At 44.1% G+C, this 18426-nt stretch overlaps 1 protein-coding gene across 1 annotated transcript in view; it reads left to right on the plus strand.

Moving 5' to 3' along the window:
* MYO10 (myosin X) overlaps window positions 1-18426 on the plus strand; it is a 267318-nt gene that overhangs the window by 126509 nt on the left and 122383 nt on the right. Inside the window, exon 4 of the mRNA XM_019013445.4 lies at window positions 14974-15161. Coding sequence (XP_018868990.2) covers window positions 14974-15161 — 188 coding nt within the window. The remainder of the gene's footprint in view (window positions 1-14973; window positions 15162-18426) is intronic.

Genomic DNA, 18426 nt, shown 5'->3' on the forward strand with positions numbered 1-18426 from the left:
GTTCCACCCAGCCTTTTGGTTAGTTTGTTTGTCTTGCCCAACAAACAGCACAGAGATCAGAATCAAAGGAGCCAATTTTAAGAAATGGGGCTGTTTCTAAAGATAAATGCTTCTGTAAGCACGAACTATGCTTCACAGCTAATGTATTTTTAGATGTTTCAAAAATATCCTCCTTTGGTTAGGTGGCATTCCAGCCCGAATCTGCAAATGTGTTTGATGTTGCTTCTGAGTTAACTTTGAAGCCTGCATCTGTCAGGCAAAATGTGTTAGCAGGCATCAGCCAGAGAAAGGCCTATTGATTTTAGCAGCCGGTTGAACCGAGTTCACCTGCAGGGAAGTCACGGCCTGCTTGCCATGTGAAGGCTGGGCATACCCGGCCGTGGACTGGACTGTTTGGGAATCTTGCAAATTGAAATCTGTGTTTCATTTTCTTGAGTTGAGTCTTCCCAAGGTAGACTTGGTTGGCTTGTTTCCATCCCTTTCCAAGGCTCGAGTCAAGTCACAGCACGCCTCTCACGGAGGCAGCATGGCCTGAAGGCCGCGTGGTTGGTTGGTTAGCACTGCCTTGGCGTTGGGGTGCTCTTGGGACAGATGAACACAGTGCAGTTTGAACACACTTGGGGCAGGTGAACACAGTCAGGACTTTCTGGGTTTTTTTGGCTTTTTTTTTTTTTTTTTCATATGAAATCAAGACTCGTAGCCAAAAGATGATTGTAACCACCTGTCTGACTATATGTATTTTAAAACTTTACCAAACATTTATGCTCCGGAGTGGCTGCTTCCACATCAGCATATGAGAGTGGCAATTTGAAACTTGTTTTTTTGTGATTTTTTTTCTTCCTTGTCTCTCTTTGGGTTTAGATTCCTTTCAAGGCTGGGCGCGGTGGCTCATGCCTGTAATCCCAGCACTTTGGGAGGCCGAGGCAGGCGGATCACAAGGTCAGGAGTTTGAGACCAGCCTGGCCAACATGGTGAAACCCCATCTCTACTAAAAATACAAAAATTAGCCGGGCGTGGTGGCGGGTGCCTGTAGTCCCAGCTACTTGGGAGGCTGAGGCAGGAGAATCACTTGAACCTGGGAGGAGAAGGTTGCAGTGAGCTGAGATTGTGCCACTGCACTCCAGCCTATGCAATAGAGTGAGACTGTCTCAAAAATAATAATAATAAAAAAGATACGTTCCTTTCAATCAGGAGAGAATTTTAGTCAGAAATTCACTCAGGTGAAATGGAAATACCAGCCTCTACCTTGAAGACCTTGACTTCAGTTAACAGCTTGTCTCTTGAGATGGTTTAATTTTCAACAAACTTGAATGCCTCACGATTTTTAAAAAATTGTTTCTAAGTGTTTATTTTTTATTTTTATTTATTATTATTTAGACCTCACTCTTTTGCCCAGGCTGGAGTGTAGTGGTGCGATCATAGCTCACCACAGCCTCCAACTCCTGGGCTCAAGCAGTCCTCCTACCTCAGCTTCCCAAGTAGCTGCGACTATGGGTGCATGCCACCACAGCCAGCTAATTTTTTGTATTTTTAAAATTTTTTGTAGAGATGGAGCCTTGTTGTGTTGCTCAGGTTGGTCTCAAATTTCTGGCCTCAAGCGATCCTTCAACCTGGGCTTCCTAAAGTGCTGGGATTACAGGCATGAGTCACTACACGTGGCGAAATGTTTCTAATTGTTTAATTGGACAACATCAGACAATTGGGTTATGTAGAAGATAGTGGGCATAAAGCACTAGAAGACAGTTAAAACATGAATTTATTTGGTGGATTGGTGGTAAAATCATGTGTCCTCAGCATATTGATGCTGATGCCGCCCTGCCTGGGTACCAGGCTCTGTGTTAGGCTCCAAGGATGCAGAATGACTCTGGCTTACAGGAATGGCTTGTTGAAAGATTGAATAAATGAAAGGTCCCTAATTGATTAGTGAAGACAGACACAGGCAAACCATGAACAATAGCTCAGGGTGACAATGGGTGTGATAAAAATACATGGGAACACAAAGAAGGAGCGTCACAATGAGGAGGGGATGAGAGGGTCAGAAAATGATTCCTCACTGAGGTGCTATTAATAGTTGGCCTGAGTTTTGAGCATATGTAGAGGAATTTGGCCAAGAAGGAGATGGCTGTTCCGGCAGCAGATCATCATGTGGAAAGACAGGAAATAGTGTGATGCGTTGTTATTTAATATCCAACGCAGGACATTCTAGATGCCAGAACAAAGGTTGCATGCTGCTGGCTGGCAAGGCGGTCGAGAGCAATGGAGGAAGGAATGGCTCTGTGCAACTCAGTGAGCTTGAACGGACTCATGAAAGCTGTAGGGGATAACTTTAAGCATGCATTTTGGGGAAGCGTCACTTGGTCACAGGGTGGTGGATGAGAAAGGAGGGGCTTCCAGTTAGGAGGGGTTACTGTGTGAGATACCGAGAGGTAGATGCTAAGTGTTTAACTGGGTGTGGGGGCCAAGTAAGCTGAATTTCTGTAGGATTACTGGATTACTCATTTGGGTAGGCTGTGGTGCCATTTGTCAAGTTGTCACTATGTGTGAAGTAACAGGTGTTTGGGGGAGGTTAGCCATGTCTGTTGAGCTTGAGCCAGTGGACCACTGAACATATGGATCTGTAACTTACAGCTGAAGTTGCACTCAAGATAAAGATTTAGGAAGTAAGTCACTGCCGTATTTAGCCGAGGTGTTTGAGAGAGAAGGAAACGGGGGGATGGTGAGTACAAAATAAATCTGGATAATGGATCTCACTTCTTAACAACTCTTCCCTTTAGCTGCCATAGCACAGACTTTAAATAACCCATTTCCCCAGCGCATTTCAAATTGTATCTTCTACATCCAGCTTTTCAGGACTACATGACACAAAGCATTGTGGTTTTATTTTCATTAACAATAGCGATGATACATACCTCTGATTTATGTAGCACATAGCGGTCATGTGGGGTAACAGAGGATCCCTTGTTGTTACTGATCAGAATCTTAGTCCCGGGGGAGTGAAGCAGTGCCAGGGGAGGTTCTTCAGGGCTGTGGACTTGGTGTCTTCTGACTTGACCAAACCATGCTGTTTAGATGAGTTATTTCTGCATTGGGATTGTGACATCCAACCTGGGTCCCTTGGTCTCTCTAAGCATCCTGTATGAGGCCACTGAGTCACTTTAAGTTTTCTCAGTTATACTTGATTTTTTTTTTCTTTTTTTGAGACGGAGTCTCGCTCTGTCGCCCGGGCTGGAGTGCAGTGGCACGATCTTGGCTCACTGCAAGCTCCTCCTCCTGGGTTCATGCCATTCTCCTGCCTCAGCCTCCCGAGTAGCTGGGACTACGTAGTAGGCGCCCGCCACCACGCCCAGCTAATTTTTTTATGTTTTTAGTAGAGATGGGGTTTCACCGTGTTAACCAGGATGGTCTCGATCTCCTGACCTCATGATCCGCCCGCCTCCGCCTCCCAAAGTGCTGGGATCACAGGTGTAAGCCACCGCACCCGGCCTTTTTTTGGAGGTAGAGTCTTACTCTGTGGCCCAGGCTGGAGTGCAGTGGCGTGATCTCGGTTCACTGCAACCTCTGGCTCACGGCAACCTCCACCTCCCGATTCTTCTACCTCAGCATCCCCAGTAGCTGGGATTACAGGCGCCCGCCACCATGCCCAGCTAATTTTTTTTTTTAATTGTAATAGAGATAGGGTTTTGCCATGTTGGCCAGGCTGGTCTCAAACTCCTGACCTCAAATGACCCACCTGCCTCAGCTTCCCAAAGTGCTGGGATTATAGGTGTGATCCACTGCACCCGGCCAGTTACACTTGATTAAAAAAAAATTATTGGCTGTATTTAAGATACACAACATGATATTTTGATATACATATGCATGCTGAAGTCAAATGATACTTGATTTTTTGGGGGTGTGAAGTTTGACACTAGGTGTTATACCCTTAGGCCTTTTGAAAACCTTGACTTGGTAGATTTTGGATTGAAGAGATGAAGTGAGCTTCTCCCAACATTTTAAAGCAATTTGTGCTGCAGCTGTTCCAAATTATTAAAATGGGCAAGGGAATGTATTTTGGGGGTGAGTTATGTGGAACTTTTCTGACAAAATGTTTTTATGTGCTTCAAAATAGAATGTACTTCCTATTTCTGAAAAGCCATTAAACCGACCAGCTTATTTATTCTTGTGGAATTTGAAATCCAACATGAGGAAACCGGTACCTGGCCCCACCTCATGTTTGGGAGCTGCATGTGTCCACGGTCTTAAACTGCATGGCATCATCATGGCCATTTGTGGAGCGGTAACAATATCTTTTCATAGAGTGAGAAATGACGTGAGCCCATGGCAAATGTTGTCTCATAGACCTTAGGATTTCTTTTTTTTTCTTTTCTTTTCTTTTTTTTTTTCTTTTTTGAGATGGAGTCTCACTGTGTTGCCCGGGCTAGAGTGCAGTGCCATGATGGCTCACTGCAATCTCTGCCTCCTGGGTTCAAGCGAGTCTCCTGCCTCAGCCTCCCGAGTAGCTGGGATTACAGGCACCCGCCACCACGCCTGGCTAATTTTGTATTTTTAGTAGAGACGGGGTTTCACCATGTTGGCCAGGCTGGTCTCGAACTCCTGACTTCAAGTAATCTGCTGGCCTTGGCCTCCCAAAGTGCTGGGATTACAGGTATGAGCCACTGCACCCAGCCAGGATTTCTTACCACACTTTATCTTTGCTTCACTTGACGCTTAACAAGCTAGCTCTTTCCCCACCTCCAGCTGCCAGTTTTACTCATGTTACATGTTGAACTTTTCTTATTACTCAGTGAACCTCTTACACACGTAGCCTATAATTCAGTGACAAAGTCATCCATGCAAATTGAAGAGTGGGGTGGTAAGTTTAAGATGGGGGAGATAAGATGTCCTTGACTGTAATTTATTTTTGCCAAAGAATGCTTGACATTTCAAATAATTTTTTTTGAGGTGGGGTCTCACTGTATTGCCCAGGCTGGAGTGCAGCGGTCATGGCTCACTACAGCCTTGACCTCCCCAGGCTCAGGTGATCCTCCCACCTCAGCCTGCCGAGTAGCTGGGACTACAGGCATGCACTACCACACCCAGCTAATTTTCGTATTTTTAGTAGAGATGGGGTTTTGCCACATTGCCCAGGCTGGTCTCAAACTCCTGGGCCCAAGCCATCCTCCTGCCTTGGCTGGTCTCGAACTCCTGACCTCAGGTGATCCTCCCGCCTCAGCCTCCCAAAGTGCTGGGATTACAGGCCTGAGCCTCTGCGCGCGACCATAATTTGTCTTTCTTGAAATAAACGATTGGGAACTATGACTATGGTTGCCAGTGTTATTTTACATCCCTGTTTTAGCAGGTTCAGAAGTGCCATTTGTCATGTGCATGGACACAAACAGTAAAAACCCAGTAGTAAGTGAAGTCCTTCTGTGAGCTGAAGCCCTTCCCCCACTCCCTTTGGTGACCTGTTACGAAACTAATTCATTAGGGCTTGGTCTGCTGTATCACCTTATGGTGATTGGATTAAGGGGGTAAAGACCCCGAGGGAAATCTCAGAGGAAGGAGCCTTTGTGGAAGTTAGTCAATGCAAGGTGAGGCCCTGAGCAGACCAGGACAGCACAGATGAAGGGAGTGGGTGGGTCGCCCTGGAGTTAATGAAAAGTGGAACACAAGGGGCAAGGAGACATCAGCCATGGTAATGAGGTGATGAGGTGATGAGGCTGACAGAGCCCTGTGGATGGATGGGTGATGGAGAAGGCATTCGCTGTAGATCCACAGTGTGGCACATTCTCAAAAATCCAGGGTTCCCGCCTTCACTCTGACTCACAGGCTCCGTGACCGTAGGGACAATATCTTACTGTCCCCTTGCCGGTTCCATTACCTGTCAGAAGAGGCAGGAGCAGTGACCTCTGCTGCCCATCACGGGGTTGTGGAGGAGCAAATGACTGGGTGTGCGAATGTGTAAACAATCCTTCTGGCCATAGGTACTAAATGGAGGTAGGTAGTCTAAGGGAGGCCTTTGAATTATTAATAAGTAAATAATATTGGGCTGTTGTCTACTGAGTAATTTTTATACACTGAGGCAAAATTTTCTATAATCTTAAGAAATCAGGTTCTTTCTTTGTACCAGCCAGACACACATTTTACATATTCTTTCCTTTTTTGCTTTTTAAGGAAGAGATTTCAGATTATTGAGTTTTGGTTCCAATTAAATCTGGTCGTTTGATGTTCCTGTTGGTTTGTGGGAGTTCATTTGCTGAATTTACCGCCAGCCACAACATAATGTATTTATTAATTATTTAAACTCTGACATTACTGTCTCCCTGAAAATCTCAGTGCCTTTTGTTCTCTCTTCCTGAATAGTCTATAGCTTGTCACCAGAACATTTTTATTTAATTTGGGTCCAAATTTGAAGGTGTGTATGCTGAAACTTTTTTTTTTCTTTTGAGATAGGGTCTCACTCTGTCAGGCTGGAGTGCAGTGGCACAATCTTGGTTCAATGCAACCTCTGCCTCCTGGGCTCAGGTGATCCTCCCACCTCAGCCTCCTGAGTAGCTGAGACCACATGTGTGCACCATCATACCCGGCTAACTTTTTAATGTATTTTTTGTAGAGACAGGGTTTTGACATTGGTGCCCAGGCTGATTAACTCCTGGACTCAAGTGATCCTCCCGCCTCGGCCTCCCAAACTGCTAGGATTACGGGCATGAGCCTTCAGGCCTGGCCTTTTTTTAAATTTAATTTTATTTTTTAAATTTTTTTAAAGAGACAAGGTTTCACTTTGTTACCAAGGCTGGAGTGCAGTGATGCAATCACGGCTCACTGAAGCCTTGACCTCCTGGGCTCAAGCCATCCTCCCACCTCAGCCTCCCTAGTGGCTGGGAATACAGGCATGTGCTACCACACATGGGTAAATTTTTTTTTTTTTTGAGAGATAGGATCTCACTGTGTTGCCCAGGCCGGTCTTGAACTCCTGGGCTCAAGTGATCCTCCCAAAGCGTTGGGATAACAGGCGTGAGCCACCACACCCAACCTCTAAAACTTTTTATTTAAAGTTAAGGAGCATAATGTTTCTTGTTATGTCCTCTCAAGCCTGTGCTTGTTTTTAATCTCTCTTTATACTTAGAGATTAATGTATTCTATACAACACCAAAATTCCCAGCATTACTTTTTTTTTTTTTCTTCCTTTCTTTTTTTTTTTTTTTTTTAGAGATGGAATCTCACTCTGTCCCCCAGGCTGGAGTGCAGTGGCGTGATCTCAGCTCACTGCAAGCTCTGCCTCCCGGGTTCATGCCAATCTCCTGCCTCAGTCTCCTAAGTAGCTGGGACTACAGGCGCCTGCCACTACGCCCGGCTAATTTTTGTATTTTTAGTAGAGACGGGGTTTTACCCTGTTAGCCAGGATGGTCTCAATCTCCTGACCTCATAATCCACCCGCCTCAGCATCCCAGAATGTTGGGATTACAGGCATGAGCCACTGCACCCGGCTCCTATTTTTTTCTTTATTAAACTAAAAAAAAAATTAATTTTGGTAAAATGCATGAACAAAATGTATCACAGCCATTGTTAATGCACAGTTCGATAGCGTTAAGTATATTTATGTTACCCTGCAGCAATCTCCAGAACTCTTCTCCTCTTGCAGAACTGAATCCATACTCATTAAACAGCAGCTCCCCATTTCCCCCATCTCCAGCCCCTGGCAACCACCCTTCCACTTTCTGTCAATTTGATTATTCTGGATCCTCATATAAGTGGAATGGTACATATCCACTTTCTCTATCAATTTGAGTATTCTGGATACCTCATACAAGTGGACTCACACAGTGTTTATGTTTTTGTGACTGTCATATTTCACTTAGCATAATGTCTTAAGGGTTCATCCGTGTCGTAGCAAGGGTCTGAATTTCCATCCCTTTCAGGGCTGAATAATTCCGTTGTATGGATGTACCACAGTTTTTGTATCTGTTCATTTATTGGCAGACACATGGGTTGCTTCTACCTTTTGGCTGTTGTTTCCTGAATATTTTTTATACATGGTATAAAAAGTTTGAAAAAACATCCTTGAGTTAGTGGCAATATGCAAAAAACAATAAGAAAGTGCTTGGAGGATGTGGGTTTAAGGAAAATCTTGAAAACAGCAGATGCTGGACATGTTATGAACATATGTATGTTAGTTTTCTCTTGTTTAGAGTACGAAATATGGTCTAAACCATAGGTTTAGAAATTTTTGTAGAGTGTGAATTTTTTATTTTCAGAATATGAATCACAAAACGAGAAGGACCACAGCAGTAGCACCTACATTCTTACAGAGTCATGTTGGAATATAGCCATGTACCATTAAATGTATGATCTTAGCCAGGCATGGTGGCTCATGCCTGTAATGCCAGCACTTTGGGAGGCTGATGTGAGCAGGCCAGATGAAGCCAGGAGTTTGAGAGCAGCCTGGCTAATGTGGTGAAACCCCATTCGTCTCTACTAAAAATGCAAAAATTAGCCAGGTGTGGTGGTGGGCGCCTGTAATCCCAGCTACTCGGGAGGCTGAGGCAGGAGAATTGCTTTAACCTGGGAGGCGGAGGCTGCAGTAAGCTGAGATTGCGCCACTGCACGGCAGCCTGGGCAACGGAGTGAGACTCTGTCTCAAAAATAAATAAATGCATGATTGATCTTTAAAAATCAGGAGCAGCTGTTTAAATGCTCTTTCTCTACCCAACAAGCAGAAAGGGTCCTGAACATTTTTTGAGGAATTTGGGGAGTTCAACTCATGGTTCAGTTTAAAGCTATAAAGTAGATCATGGGGCATGAAGGATCGTCACACATCTGAGGCAGGCAGCTTCTAGGGTGCATATAACTTTTATTTATTACTTACCTTAAAAGGTGAAAGGTTTTAAACATACTGAAATACAAATCTTTTTGGAAAATAATTTTTTTTTTCACTTGATGTGATATATGGTGTGTAAAATGAAAAGCAAAATAAAAGCCTGGCTTGGTATCTTCTGTTACGTTAACCACGCATTCAGACGACCTTTTACCTGAAAACACTTTTCAATACCCCCTGACGTAGTGGCACTTGGAGGAAAAGCCTTTCATTCCACAGGAGATTTGGCGCTTCCTTCCAACACAGCCACGGGGGTGGCGCATGGCAAGGCTGAGAAAGAACCAGTGTAGTGCAGCCAAGCAGATTGGAGAACAGCGGAAGCTTAGGAGCCTGGGGTGGTTTCAGTGTAGATTAGAAGATAGTGTCTTCCTCACTTGCTGTGGGCATCGCTTTTATGGGCGGAGAGCCTGAGTGAGTCCCAGAATCCTTAAGAAAAGATGAAATCAGGTTCCTAACCTGGGTAAAGAACCCACGAGCACATGTTGTACCCTTCAGAAGCTTCTCATCAAAATGGGAACAATCAAGTCTTTCTTGCCTAAAGCAGCAAAAGTCTGTTATTAATATTTATGCAAAATTTTAAAAATATATTTTTAAGTAGAGATGGGGTCTTCCTATATTGCCCAGGCTGGTCTTGAACTCCTTGGCTCAGGCAGTTCTCCCACCTTGGCCTCCAAAAGTGCTGGGATTATAGTCATGACCCACTGTTGCTGGCCAGGATTTTAAATTTATTGACAATGTGTAGTAATGAGGGACCATATTTTTTTCATGGTAACTCACTAGGCTGACTGACAGATGAAGCATGCATTTTATTGTAAGAGTCAGATACAAAGATCAATATTATTGTAGGAAAAGTGTGCAACCACCAGAGCTGTGCTGGTCATTGGCCATGATTAACATCTTCTATAACTAAACCAGCTGGATGGTTTTGGTCTTTCACTCTCGAACCGTGTGCTTTTTGAGGCCATCTGGTAAAGTGTTCTGTTTCACATCATGCCTGATTATCTTTTCTTCTGAAAGATGGTGACTCAGAATTGATTGGTGGCAGTAGTGTGGGGTGGCAGGGACTCGGCTTAGCAGAGGAGAGTATCCCGATGCCTTTTGTGAGCTGCGTGACCATCAGCAAGGATGCCACATAATTCTGCAGAGTCTGTGGGCTGCCTCCCCAGGGAGTGTCCGCTGTTAAGAGTCCTTTCTCAGCCAGGCACAGTGGTTCACATCTGTAATCCCAGCACTTTGGGAGGCTGAGGTGGGTGGATCACCTGAGGTCAGGAGTTTGAGGCCAGCCTGGCCAAAATATATGAAATCCCGTCTCTAGTAGAAATGCAAAAATTAGGTGGGCGTAGGGGCACACACCTGTTATCCCAGCTACTTGGGAAGCTGAGACAGGAGAATCGCTTGAACACGGGAGGCGAAGGTTGCAGTGAGCCGAGATTGTGCCACTGTTCTCCAGCCTGGATGACAGAGCGAGACTCAGTCTCAAAAAAAAAAAAAAAAGTATTTCTCTTCTAAAGCACTGCTGATTCTGGTGGAAGAGGACCTGTGGACATTGATTTCTGGGTTGCATATGTTGTCTCTAGTTGCCACAGCTACCACATTGTCATTCTGAAACATTTAAAAACTATTTCACTGGACAAGGTGTGGTGTGAATTACTGTAAAAAGTCAAGCATGAGACCATTTTGGATGTTGCGTCTTCACCTTTGCTAACAGGCTTAATGCCACTTTGTCTTCTACCTTCATTCAAAGCCCATGTCATCCACACTGTCAGAACGAGCAGTATCTTAAAAGGATGCTCTATGGCTAGTGAGGTTCCCCAACCAGGAGGAGGAATATGGTTTAAAAAACATGATCATTCTTTTGAAGAAAGCTGTGTAAGAAGTTTTAATAATGGTTTTATAAGTAAATCAGTGCCTTAAGAAAGAAAGACTCATCTTAGAATTTTACAGCAACCATACAAACGTGTCATGAATGGGGCATGCAAAATGATATGGGCATATCATTTTTTAAAAGGTGTGTTAATGATGGGTGAATATCCTAATAATAAATTAATTAAATTTAATAATAAGCTTAATGCCCATGACTGTGGCTTTCACCCTCTGTTTGCAACTGAGGAAGAGGATTGGCGTGTGCTCAGTTGAGCCCGCCATGTTGATGGTTGGCAGTGTTGACTGTTGCTTGTCAGCTTCCTCTGACCTACCTGGCTGCATAAAGAGTGACAGTCCTGTCACAGTAGGGAAAAAAATAAGAATGTATTTCACAGTAAAAATGAACATTTTTGATACTTAGCAGAAAAAAGAAAATAATGTAAACAACTATCAAAAAGGTAGAAAACAAACATAGCATTTTAAACAAAGTAGTGGAAGGGGCCAGGCACTCACAGCCTCAAGTATTGTCTGCCTGCTCCCTCACCTCTGCAGATGTTAGATAGAAGGAGGCACTGGAGTGTCTGTGGTCCAGGCACTGATAGAGGATGGAGGCATCCCAAGGAGTAGGACACTTTTTTTTTTCCAACTTCCATCTTTTTTTTTCTGGCCAAATCTTCCCCATAGTGCTCCGACAGGACAAAATGGGTTTTCTAGAGAGTTGATGTTTCCAAGGATCTGAACATTTACTCATAAAAGCACCAGATCTTTTTTTCCTAATTAAGGTGAAATTCATTTAACATAAAATTAACCATTTTGAAGTGTACAACTCAGTGGCATTTAGTACATTCACAATGCTGTACAACCAACAACTCTGTTTCAGTATGCTCTCTGCTGCCAAAACAGGATAGCACACACTGGGTAATTTATAAGGAGCAAAAGTTTACTTGGCTTATGGTTCTGGAGACTGGCAAGTCCAAGAGCATGGCGCTGGCATCTGGTGGGACCCTCTTGCTGTGTCATGGCCTGAGGCATCACATGACGAGAAAGCTTGAGTGTGAGACAGAGAGAATGCATGTCGAACTTACTCTTTTATTAAGAGCCCACTCTGCAATAACTAACTCACTCCTGCAATAATGGCATTAATCCATTATGAGAGCAGAGCCCCATGACATAATCAGCTCTTACCTTTGTAATCAACTTCCTAATACTATTACAATGGCAATTAAATTTCAACACAAGTTTAGGAGGGGACAAACATTCAAACCATACAACCTGTGTCTTAGTTCTACAATATTTTTATCACCTCAGGTGGAAACCCTGTACCAGTGAAGCAGTCATTCCCCTCTCCTGCCACCGTCTGCTTTTAGCAACCACCCACCTTGCTGTTTCTATGGATTTAACCTGTTCTGGATATGTGAACTTTTGTGTCTGGCTTAATATGTCTCCAAGGCTCATTCACATTGTAGCATGGATCAGCACTTTATTCCTTTTTGTGGCTAAGTAATATTACATGGTGTGGGTATGCCACATCCATTCATCTGATGATGGGCCCTTGGCATTGTTTCCACCTTTGGCTGTTGTGAATGGTGCTTCTGTGAACATGTGTGTACAAGTGTTTGAGTATTTTCTTTCGCTTCTTTTTGATATGTATCTAGGAGTGGAATCGCTGGGTCATATGGTAATATCTTTTATGTTTTTAACCTTTTTTTAAATCTTTTGCTTCATATTATTTCCAAAACACATTCCAGACTGAGTAACCCTTATCCAGAATGCTTGGGACCTGAAGTGTTTTGGACTTCTGATATTTTCTCCGATTTAGAAATATTTGCATTATACTTACCAGTTGGGCATCCCTCATCAGAAAATCGGAAATCTGAAATGCCCCCATGAACATTTCTTTTCAGCATCATGTTGGTGCTCAAAAAGCTTCAGATTTTAGAGCATTTCAGATTTTGGTTTTCGGATTAGTGATACTCAACCTGTATGGACTTATTTACATTTGAAAAGTTATACTGAACATAACAATACTTTGCTTGATGTTCCTGGCAGATACTATGAATATAAAATGTTACAAATTTCTATAATATGGTATAGATGCTCTCAGGATGTTTGGACTTTCTGTCTAGTTTTCTTGTTGTTTTTTGTTACCCTCCGCCAACCCCCCTGGGTGTATGCATCCCTGGTGTCTTTTTGTGCGTTCAAATTTCCTCTTCTAACAAAGACACCAGTCAGATTGGATTAGGGCCCACCCTAATGGCCTCATTTTAAGTTAGTCACTTATTTAAAGCCCGTATCTCCAAGCATAGTAACATTCTTAAGTACTTGGGATTAGGGCTTCAGCATGTGAATTTGGGGAGAAGGCGTGAATCAGCCCATAACAGCCCATAAAGCCCTAGACACACTGTACGAGCTTTGTAAACGTTGGTTGGTGGTTAGTGGTTGATGGGGGTCGCAGGACTCTCTGCTCCCACCCCTGTCTGACTGACTTCCCTAGTTGTGTCTGAGCCTGGAAGCCAGGTAATCAGAGTTAGTATTTCCTGTAAAAGTGCAAGTGAATAGTTATGTCCACATGGAGAGGCCTAAGGCATTAAGCTTTGGTAACTCTGTAGCCTCTATTTATTTATTTATTTTCTTTCTTTCTTTCTTTCTTTCTTTCTTTCTTTCTTTCTTTCTTTCTTTCTTTCTTTCTGTCTTTATTTTCTTTCTTTTTCCTTTCTTTCCTTTCTTTTTCTTTTCTGTTGTGTTCCGTTCTTTTCTTTTTCTTTCCTTTCTTTCCTTTCTTCCTCTTTCTTTCCCTCTCTTTCTTTCCTTCTTTCTTTCCTTCTTTCTCTCTTTCTTTCCTTCTTTCTTTCTCTCTCTCTTGCACGCTCGCTCTTTCTCTTTCTCGCTCTCGCTCTCTCTCTTCTTTCTTTCTTTTTTTTTTTTTGACAGAGTCTCGCTCTGTCGCCCAGGTTGGAGTGCAGTGGCGCAATCTTGGCTCACTGCAACCTCCGCCTCCCAGGTTCAGGAGATTCTCCTGCCTCAGCCTCCTGAGTAGCTGGGATTACAGGTGTGTGCCACCGGGCCTGGCTAATTTTTTGTATGTTTAGTAGAGACGGGGTTTCACTCTGTTAGCCAGGATGGTCTTGGTCTCCTGATCTTGAGATCCTCGCGCCTCGGGCCCCCAAAATGCTGGGATTACAGTCGTGAGCCACTGTGCTCGGTCTAATACCTAGCATTTTTGAAATGGTCACATTATCTTTTAAAAGCTGTAGCTAACTCTGCATAGCATAAAATTTGCCATTTTGACTATTTTGAAGTGTACAATTCAGTCATATTAGGTACATTCACAGACCTAGCACTTTGGGAGGCCAAGGAGGGAGGATCACTTAAAACCAGGAGTTCGAGACTAGCCTGGGTAACAAAGCAAGACCATGTCTCTACAAAAAAAATTAAAAATAAAAAAAAATAATAAGGACATTCACAATGTTCTGCATCCACAGGTACCAACCACTTCCATAACTTTTTTTGAGATGGAATCTCACTCTGTCACCCAGGCTGGAGTGCAGTAGCACTATCTCGGGTCACTGCAATCTCCGGCTCCTGGGTTCAAGTGATTCTCCTGTCCCAGCCTCCTGTGTAGGGATTACAGGCAGGCATCACCATGCCTGGCTAATTTTTGTATTTTTAGTAGAGATGGGGTTTCACCATGTTGGCCAGGCTGGCCTTGAACTCCTGACCTCAGGTGATCTGCCCGCCTCAGCCTCTGGAAGTGCTGGGATTACAGGCATGAGCCACCAGGCCCGGCCCACTTCCAGAACTTTCCCATCACCCTAAATAGAAACTCTGCACCCATTAGATTGTAAATTTCCTTCTCCCCCAACCCCTGGCTACCTCTCTTCTCCTTTCTGTCCCGTCACTTTTTAACCATGCTGTTTCACAGTAGCCATTTGATGAGACAGGAGACTGGATCTGGCCAGTCCTTTGCCCATGGGAAGGGATTAAGATTGGTGAGGTCAGCGGGGAGCAGGGATCTGGGCCTGGGCCGCCTCACCATCTTCCTTCTCTTGTTTCCCTTTCATTGCCATCCCTCTTTGAAATGGCTTCATTCATTTGTCCAGAATATCAAGATTTGATACCCAGAAAGGCAGGGACAGTGTGCACCCGGGAGACAAAAGCCGTCTTTCCCCCTGGCGCACACTCGGTGGATTTTGTTGGAGCTCATCCAGTGGCCTGGGTTAGAAGTGACGCATCCCCGTCTCACCCTGTGCTTGCAGACCTACATCGGCTCCATCCTGGCCTCCGTGAACCCCTACCAGCCCATCGCCGGGCTGTATGAGCCTGCCACCATGGAGCAGTACAGCCGGCGCCACCTGGGCGAGCTGTCCCCGCACATCTTCGCCATCGCCAACGAGTGCTACCGCTGCCTGTGGAAGCGCCACGACAACCAGTGCATCCTTATCAGGTAACGGGGCTCACAGCCAGTCGGGCTTTCCCATGGCCCAGGAGTCCCTCCGCGCACCCCCAACCCCAGCCTCCGTAGGGCATTAACCAGAGGAAGCTTTTACAACCGCCTGAGTTTCTCCGACAGAGTTTTCTGTTTTGAATGGCATGGTAACTTCAGCTTTCAGAAGGAGCTTACTTAGCAAAGCAGATGGACCATGTTGCTTGGCTCTTGTCCTCAGAATAATTATTCCATTCTGTTCCTTTTTTTTTTTTTTTAAAAAGCAACATTTATTTGCCTTAATTATTCTTTGATTTATTTCAATGATGAGGCATGGTCCTTCTATCTGTTTAAGGAAATCTTGCATAGTTCTTTCAAATTTAAATGTTTCATATAGCCTACAGTGCTACTCACAGGGCTTATGTATGTGAACAAGGTTTCTTTTTTCTCTACTGCAATAAAATAACTCTAGATAGAATCTCCCAAATTTAGGAATTTTTAATAATAGGGTGCTCTTAAAGTTTACCTTTGAATTAGCCACAGAAGAGGGGCTTACTGTGTGTATGTTAAGGGCATGTTTATTTCAATATTTTTTTTTAGTGGGTGAGAAGGCACTTGGCGTGTCTATTTTAGCTGAGTCGTACACGCTTTTACAAAGAAACTATTAGGAGCCCCAATATCAGCTCCTTTATTACTAGGAACTGTCTAAAAAAGTAGTAGAATTTTTTTTTTTTTTTTTTTTGAGTTGGAGTTTCGCTCTTGTTGCCCAGGCTAGAGTGCAATGGTGCGATCTCAGCTCACTGCAACCTCCGCCTCCTGGGTTCAAGTGATTCTCCTGCCTCAGCCTCCCGAGTAGCTGGGATTACAGGCATGCGTCGCCACCACCCCAGCTAATTTTGCATTTTTAGTAGAGACGGAGTTTCTCTGTGTTGGTCAGGCTGATCTTAAACTCCCGACCTCAGGTGATCCGCCTGCCTCAGCATCCCAAAATGCTGGGATTACAGGCGTGAGCCACTGCTCCCGGCGAGTATTTTTAAAATAAATATTTATTGGCTGGGCGCAATGGCTCACACTTGTACTCCCAGCACGTTAGGAGGCCGAGGAGGGTGGTTCACTTGAGTTCAGGAGTTGGAGACCAGCCTGGCCAACATGATGAAACCCCATTTCTACTAAAAATGCATCATGCCTGTAGTTCCAGCTACTTGCGAGGCTGAGATGGGAGGATCACTTTAACCCGGAGGTGGAGGTTGCAGTGAGCTGAGATCACACCACTGCACTCCAGCCTGGGTGACAGAGTGAGACTCCTTCTCGATAAATAAATAAATAAAATTTCTCAATTTTTATTATTAACATTCAAATTGACCTCATCACATGTATGCTATTGACATCCTGTTGGAGTTTGTTAATTATTTCTATTGGACCTGTGCTCTAGTGATGATCATCACACCCCTGGGTGATACTCATAGCAGACGGGATGCACGTCAGTCTCTTCTAGTGAGGTTTCCGTGGAGGCGCCAAGCATTTCTTCATTCATTTCTCCTTGCAGGAGTTCACTCGTGGGGCATAGTTGTTACTGAGGAGCCACAGTCTTGTAAAGCTGCCAGTGTGAACGAAGATTCCGACATCTGCTTCAGATGGCTTTCTAGTCCCAACTTGTGGCACCTTGGCTCTTGTCCTCAGAATAATTATATTATTTCCTCAGAATAGTTATTATGTTATTTCAGGAGAAATGGGAAAGGGAGAGGAAAGGGTGGTTTGGATTTGGCGGGTGATGTCGGGGGTGGGGGGGACACTAAAAAGACCCCTCTCTTCGGATTTCCGATTCAGTGGAAGTAAGACCACAGGAGACATATGGAGAGCCATATGTCAGCCTAAGACTCCCTGCCAAGTGGGCCTGTGAGCACTGCAGCCCCGAATCACACAGACAGACCCACCTGGTCATGGGTAGAGCCAGGTAACTGGTGGCCATGATGACTGTGGGAAACTGATTCCCAGATGGTGGAGAAAAGCAGGCAGGTGCTGCCTTTCTCCTTTCACCCCAGAGCACTTAGAGCAGATCCCCCTGCTCCTGTGGGGAGGGACTGGGGTTGGGGGAGGACAGAGGTGCCAGAGGAGGCCCCTCTGAAACCCTGGGGCAGGGAAATGGATGGAGAGTGTTAGCATTATCCCATGTGAGAGCTGATTGAGGATGGATAAGAAATAATGGCTCATGGTTTCTGAAGGATTCTGCGTGTTGGACTCTGTGCCAAGAGCTTGCCAGGCATCAGCACATTGAAACCCCTGACAGCCCTTTGATTTGGGTGCTCTATGATGATATCTGCAGGTGCCACACACGGAAAGCCATTTGCAGGGGTTGTGTTCTTCTCACCGGCAGTTTTTACCCGTTATCTTTTTTGTAGTTCCTTTTTTTTTTTTAAACAAATGGGGATTACATGTATATGAACAGCTGAATTCTGTCTGTCTCTGTCTCTCCCTCTCTCTCTCTCTCTCTCTCTCTCTCTCTCTCTGTGTGTGTGTGTGTGTGTGTGTGTGTGTATGTATGTGTGTGTCTAACAGGAGGGGAGCATATGGGCAGAGGTACTCTCTTCTCGTTACCTAAATTCTAACAGGACTAATAATGTGTTGGGCCATAGAAACAACTTGGATAGAGGGACTGTCAGTGTATTCAGTTAAACAGATAGGGATCATTACGGCTTGCAGTTAATCGAAATGAAGCGGCTGCTTAATATAGAAACAGCTTTTAAGATTCACATACCCAATAAAACAATTTAATCTGTGACTAGAACCACTATTTGTGGGCTCTTCTAAATGACTTCATAAAAGTTCCGGAGTTAGAATTTAAAGATCATTATTTCAGCATACAGAATATAATTTAAGAAGATTAACAGAAGGGAAGAGAACAGTCTATTTTAACAGATCAAGTTGGTGTCCACACTTAGATCCTTAAATAATTGCCATTGATAATTGCTTGTATTTATTACATTCAGTGGAAAAAATGAGAGCATGACTAATATATCATTTGCCAGACAGAGCCGCTAAAGAAGAAAGCGAAACATCAAATGAGATCATTGTGCATATGTGTGTGTGTGTGTGTGTGTGTGTGTGTATGTATGTATTAAAACGGAAGGAGGTTGGCATTTTCATGGTATTTAAAAATAAGGGGGGGAGAGGGGGGTGGATCCCAAACAGAAAGCTCCAATTATGCAATGCTGATGTGAACAGAGTAACTGTATTTATCTAAATTAATTCAGGAAACAGAGACTTTAAGAATAGATTTCTCATTAAA

This window comes from Gorilla gorilla, chromosome 19, assembly GCF_029281585.2.
Source record: "Gorilla gorilla gorilla isolate KB3781 chromosome 19, NHGRI_mGorGor1-v2.1_pri, whole genome shotgun sequence".
Lineage (NCBI taxonomy): Eukaryota > Metazoa > Chordata > Mammalia > Primates > Hominidae > Gorilla > Gorilla gorilla.